The following is a 6,000-nucleotide window of genomic DNA, read 5'->3' as shown; positions in this document are numbered from 1 at the left end:
ATAACATTGTTGGCTTTTAGCGCTGAGAGCGAGAGTGCGTGCAACGCCTCTTTACAACTCCAACAACAACCAATAAGAGCGCAGAATTGCATTAGTAGAGAAAAGTCCACCGAACGGAATATCATTGAACGGTACAACGAGTACAGCTAGCTTTGCACGGGATCCCTGCAAATGCTCTCTCTCTCTCTCTCTCTTTTTCTCTCTCTCTCTCTCTCTCTCTCTCCCCCCACCCCATCATCCCTGTGCCATTTTCCCCCAATCCGACACTTAATTGAGCAACCGGGACACCTCACGTGCAGGACTGATTTGTAGTTTGAACACGTGGCTCATTGAAAAAGGCAGAACTTAGGGTTTTTTTGTTTTCCGTTTTCTTGATGTTATTGAGAGGCGGTGCCTACACAAACGTGTCTGACAATTTAGTCGCATCGCCAAAGAATAAAGAAACTTTCTCTGGTTTCCTCCTAGCCCTTGCCTCGCAGAGGTGACGGAATAAATAATTCAGCTCGTTTAAATCAAGAGGAAACGCGAGTGCGCGCAACCACGGCGGCGATCTCGTCCATCAAATATCTCAGTAGCTTGGAGTGATTGGGAGAACACTCCCAGACCCTCCGCTGAGCGACAGTGCGGTTCTCTCTCCAAACACTGCCCATCCGAGCGACGCGATAAAGGGCTGCCCCTCTGCAACACGGTCGCTCTTTTTTTGTATACAACAAAATGAATAAGCTTTACATTGGGAACGTGAGCGAGCAGGCGAGCGCGCTGGACTTGGAAAGTATCTTTGAGCAGTGGAAGATACCTTTCAGTGCACCCTTTCTCGTAAAAAGTGGCTACGCGTTTGTGGATTGCCCCGACGAAAAGGTAGCGATGAGGGCCATTGACACTCTTTCAGGTGAGACTTTTATCCGAATGTGATTTTGTCCACCCTCCATATGAATTACAATGCACACGCAACGGTCGCGTTTAACAATTAAATGCCTATGCAAAGCAGGGATGTGCACGTAGATTGAGCAAGTGTTGAATATTCACTTTCAGTTTTTTAAACCACGGGCTTTACTCGTCGAGAACGCCAAGTCTCGCTTTAGAACCAAAATAACTGAACGGCAAGTGTCCATCAAAGTTGCAGCGTTGCTTGTCTAACCAGGGCGAAATGTGAAATGCTGTGTCCAAGTGGCGAGTGGTTGCACATATTATTTATTTGAATTAAAATTGTCTTCATGTTTGGTGTGGTTTTTAAACGCAGCTCGCAGCTCGTGGAGCACTTTCTGAATGTGAACTGAAGTGTTACTCAGAATTGGTCGTCTTCGAACTTTGCCATTGTAAAATTGTATCACTTTTATCGCTAGCTGCTCTAGAACACCAGGTGGTTGGGTTGCATTGGTGGCTTGTAGGCCTTTCGACTACTCCCCTCGTCTCCAGAATATGGGTTGATTATGTTTGGGATGAGTGTAAATTGTGTAAAGGCTGCAATATTTGCTGTAAATGGAACGTATAAGTCAGTGGACATTTTCGTGATTTTTCTAAAAACAAGTCAGTGTCTCGCTGCTCGTGGCTGAGGCCTTAGCGCAAGCGTGGGGCAAATTTGCCTTCCATGTTTAACCTCTGGGAATTTGTATCCATGAAAAAAAAAAAAAAATTAAAAACCTATTTTGCTTTAAGATGTCGTGGAAATTTAGTAGGCCTACATGTCAGTGTAGTTTCTGTACACGTAACATAAATAGGAATTTAATTTTTTTTGCACTTTAGTACATTGTAAACATTTGACACATAATAGACATTTTGTTTGAAATAAGAATGTGATTTATTAAAATACAATTAATATTTTTCAGGGAAAGTAGAACTCCACGGAAAAGTCTTAGAAGTGGAGCACTCTGTCCCTAAACGACAAAGGTAAGATTCATTTGTAAATTTCGCAATTTCATCTACGTTGAAATTGAATCCACGTTTTTGTTTTGAATTAATACCTCTAAATTTCTGTCCACTGTAGCCCTGCTTTTAAATGGGGATTCTTGTTTTTATTCTTTCAAATGACTAATTTGATTTGTTTTCGTTAATATGATCATTCAAACTGTTATTTGCGAGCTAAATGCATTATTAGGGTGGTGACGGTGTTTCATGCATCTGCATTAAATGTAAATCTGCCGGTGTGTTTAGTAACAAAATAAGGTGTGTAAGCTACTGGTTGAACCTCCATGCCAGCGTGAGGAATGTGGGTTTTTGTAACAAATCAGAGGCCCTTGATGTGCTGAGTTCACATATTACTGGGCCTTTAGGCCTTGACCAAATGTAGCAAGGAACGTAGCACGGTGTCCAACGTGAGAACACAAACGTAAAAATAAGACCGCACATGAATGTGCATTAATGGAGTCATGCTTGCAGTGGCGTCCATTTAAGAAGAAACTACTATTCAGTCATGCCGCTCACTCAGTGCTTCCGCCCCCTCTTCCCCTCCTCGCGCTGCTCAGGCACGAGATGGACTCCTCAGCGCGTGTGGACTGCAAGGGTCGAGGTCTTGTCACAAAACTGGTTTGTGGTTTCACAGGAACTGTAACTACTAAGACCCGGTGTAGGCTAACCCACAAAGCACTATATACCAACCGTGTACGATTGGGTTGCCGTTTTATTTTAATCAAGTTGACGTAACGACACTATAGCTAGCCTAGGCTATAATGAATATTCCCCTTATTTTCAATATACGTCCGAGCTACGTATATAATAAGGCTACACAATTCCTTGGCGTAGCTACTGTGTTTTTATTAATAACTAGCGTGCAGTGTTTTTAATATTGATTGCTCAGGCAAAAATCAACGCAGTTTACACACAGATTTTACGCGATATAGCCTACATTTATAATTGTTTAATTAAAGACGTTGCATTTTAAGCGTTTAAAACGTTTAATTCAAATAAATGCTACGGAGTGTTTGATTACTTTATTTAGATTTTTTTTCTCGTACTGGTTAAACGCATGTTAAGTTAATTTCTTTTAAATTTTAAGGTGGAACAGCTAATGTTAAATGTTGGTGACATGCAAGCCGTTTGGTTGCCATTTAATTTTTATCCACTAACCGTGTGTCAAACTATGGCTTAATATGCTGAGTTTTGTGTGTAAATTATAGAAAAACTATCATTTAAGTGTGTAATGCTCATTGTGTGTGTGCTGCACATGTGCTATAGCCTACTTGCTGATAGGACCAGGTCAGAGGTTGTGTATGTAAAGTTGATTTGAACTGCGAACCAATGAGAGTTAAGTATAGTGAAATGCATGATGGGAGTGATCTTGCATTCTATCATACGAGTCTCGGCTTAGGCCCTGCCCACCTTTACACACACACACAAAACATAAGATTTGGGTAAAGTTTGGCCCCTTAGCTCTCTCTCGTGTGTGTGTGTGTCAAGGGGTGCTGTGCATGCTATGGAGCCGTTTTCTGGGAGCTTTAGTGTGGTCAGGGTGGCAACGTGTGTACAAGGCTGTATGTACATGGGACTTAATTATGTAAATATTCAGTATTATTCACCTCAACATTTAGGCTGGATTATTTTATTTTTTTCCTTTTAATTCAGAATTGTAATTTTGTAGCATAGTTAAAATGTTTCATACATAACAACATGATGACCAGTCAGACTTTAACCAGTCTTGTGTGTACAACGTGAGCTTAGCGGGGGTCTGCATGGACAACCCATTGGCCTTTAAAAGTTTAGTTTCATACGCCATCTTTCATTTTGTAGCTTCCTCTTGATTACTAGCATAGCCGTTTTCACTCAGAGCTTGCGCTGTATGTGTGTGTGTGCATGCACACGTGTGTGTGTGTGTGGGGGGGGGCTTGAAGGGGGGCCCCAACTGGAAAAGAGAGTGGGGGAAAAGGGTCTTCAGCTAGAACAGATACTCTGTTGTGTGTGGAAATTTTTTTAAGCTTTGTGTGGTCTTTTTATTGTATTTAATAAATATTACAGTGCTGAAATTTGCTATTCTTAATGTTACTAAAAAAAAAAAATTCTATAACGTTTGCAAGTTGGGAAGAAACTATTCCTAGATATTTGGCTTTCTTTTTACTTTGGTTAAAAAAAAATGCTAAAATGTACACACACAAAAAAATTGGTTTCAGTAATATAATGTAAAGTGTCCCTTACAGCATAAAAAGTTCTATTTAATTGGTGTATGGTTGAAAACCCTCCCCTACTTTGGTATTTCAAGTCACACAATGTGTAGCTGCTATTTTATTTTATTTCTTTGTGCTAATGAATTTGGTGGTAATTTTATCAATTGTATTTTCTATTTTATTTTGTTTAACTTATGCAATATCAACTATGGTTGAAATGTTCTCTTTTTTTCTTGTCTTTTTACTCTTATGAACTAGTGAGTATAAAACCTAAATATTGAAGTGTCTTGATTCAGACAGAATTTTGGGTTCTTGTGATGGAGTCACGGGCTTGTGAATGATATGCAGCCATGTTTCCTGGTTCCTCCAGGAGTGTTTGTGTTGGGACGTCTACCCCAATCCCCCCATTGTGCTATGTATGTTCTTACACGTGTACACACAGAGACAGTTGTTGCATGTCCGTTGGATTTTGAAGTAAATGAAGATGCCCTCTACTTCCTTTACGTCACAACCAATCCCCCAACCCTTCTTTCCTTTCTTGTCTGTAGGCTAACATGTTACCATGGTAACCAGACCCCACCCCCTGGGGTAGAGAGAGTTTGTTACCCTGAAATGGGGCACTAACACCCCACCCCCGTCTTAACCCCCAACACAAACACACACACACACACACACACACACACACTCACTCACTCCCCTCTTGCTCCTATAGCTTAATCTGCCGTAGGAGAACATTCCATAATGCATTCCCACTGGAATGCAGACCTGGACTGGAAAAGCACACCAATCCCACCAAATTCCTGAAAAGAAAAGGGAAGTGTTTAATTCGTATGTCAAACCTGGAATGTCGTACGGCTGTACTTTCCGCTAAAGTTGGTTTTAAGTGAACGTAAAGGCTTACGAAATGGCATTTGGTTTTTTTTTTCCTTCTTTTTTTTTTTAAATTCACTCACCCCAGTTAATGCTATACTGTTGGCCTTGGCTCCCCCCCCCCCCCCCCCCCTTCTCTAGTCCTGCATATGTCTCTGTTCATTCAGTTGAGTGCTAATGTTTTCTTTGTGTCTGTTCCTTTTTAGTAGATTTAATTTTGATATGATTGTATGAACTAAGTTTTTTAAATTTAAAATATTGAATGTGTATATTGCTGTTTTAGGTTACGTAATTCTGTCAGAGCTTACAGCCACAGTGGATTTTAAGTGAAGCATGGACAGCTTCTCGTGTTGTGTGTGTAGTATCACTCTTAACCCATGACTTTAAGCTCAAAATTATTTTTTATATCAGTTTGTTTTCTCTATAGGAGCTTTTCCCTGTTAGATGTTAGCATAAGCCCTGAACTACCTGTGGTATTTTTGCCTCACTGGTTACAAAAATCAAATTTGGATTGCGCTGCCTTGGATTTTTTCACACCACAGACACGCTGGGGAAAACATGTCCAGGAATCACACAGATGTTAAATGCAAGTTGTGATGCATTTTGATCATTCCTGAGATGACTCCCAGTGATTGTTCCCCTCTTGACATGTACACTCTTCATGAGTGCAAATGTCCCTTACACCATGCACAACTTCATCTCTAGGCCTTACTCCATTTAGCGTTACAAAGCTAGGGTAGACGGTCTAGTTTTTTTTTAACATGCTTTAAGTTTAAGAGTTAATGTGTCAGTGAGTATTTGAACTTGTCAATTTCAAGGTAAAACAACAAATTAAAAGGTCAAAAATTGTTGCAGGAGTTAATGGTGGCAGTGTATGTCCAAATATTATATCCAAGCTTGTTCCAATTTGCAGAAGCATTATGGTATGACCATTTTGAGTTTGTATTTAGTTGCTACAAAGTCCTGAATTATTTACATGGTAATGTAGTGCTATTTAAATTTGTAACTGTACAATCTACATGACAGGAAATGGAGA

At 40.3% G+C, this 6,000-nt stretch overlaps 1 protein-coding gene across 5 annotated transcripts in view; it reads left to right on the top strand.

The window, feature by feature from the left end:
- Positions 1 to 270: 270 nt before the first annotated feature.
- Positions 271 to 6,000, top strand: part of igf2bp3 (insulin-like growth factor 2 mRNA binding protein 3) — a 29,819-nt gene continuing 24,089 nt past the window's right edge. For 2 of the 5 annotated variants that reach the window (XM_084130836.1, XM_084130832.1), the window contains exons 1-2: positions 380 to 889; positions 1,827 to 1,887. In XM_084130836.1, coding sequence (XP_083986962.1) covers positions 715 to 889; positions 1,827 to 1,887 — 236 coding nt within the window. In that variant the 5' untranslated portion in view covers positions 380 to 714. Of the gene's footprint in view, positions 890 to 1,826; positions 1,888 to 6,000 lie in introns of all 5 variants that reach the window. The other 3 variants (XM_084130833.1, XM_084130834.1, XM_084130835.1) reach the window with 3 other exon arrangements.

This window comes from Abramis brama (genome assembly GCF_963993115.1).
Source record: "Abramis brama genome assembly, chromosome: 12".
In the NCBI taxonomy this organism is placed as follows: Eukaryota; Metazoa; Chordata; class Actinopteri; order Cypriniformes; family Leuciscidae; genus Abramis; species Abramis brama.
Note: the sequence above shows the minus strand (reverse complement) of the source record. Positions and strands in the feature narration are given on the sequence as shown.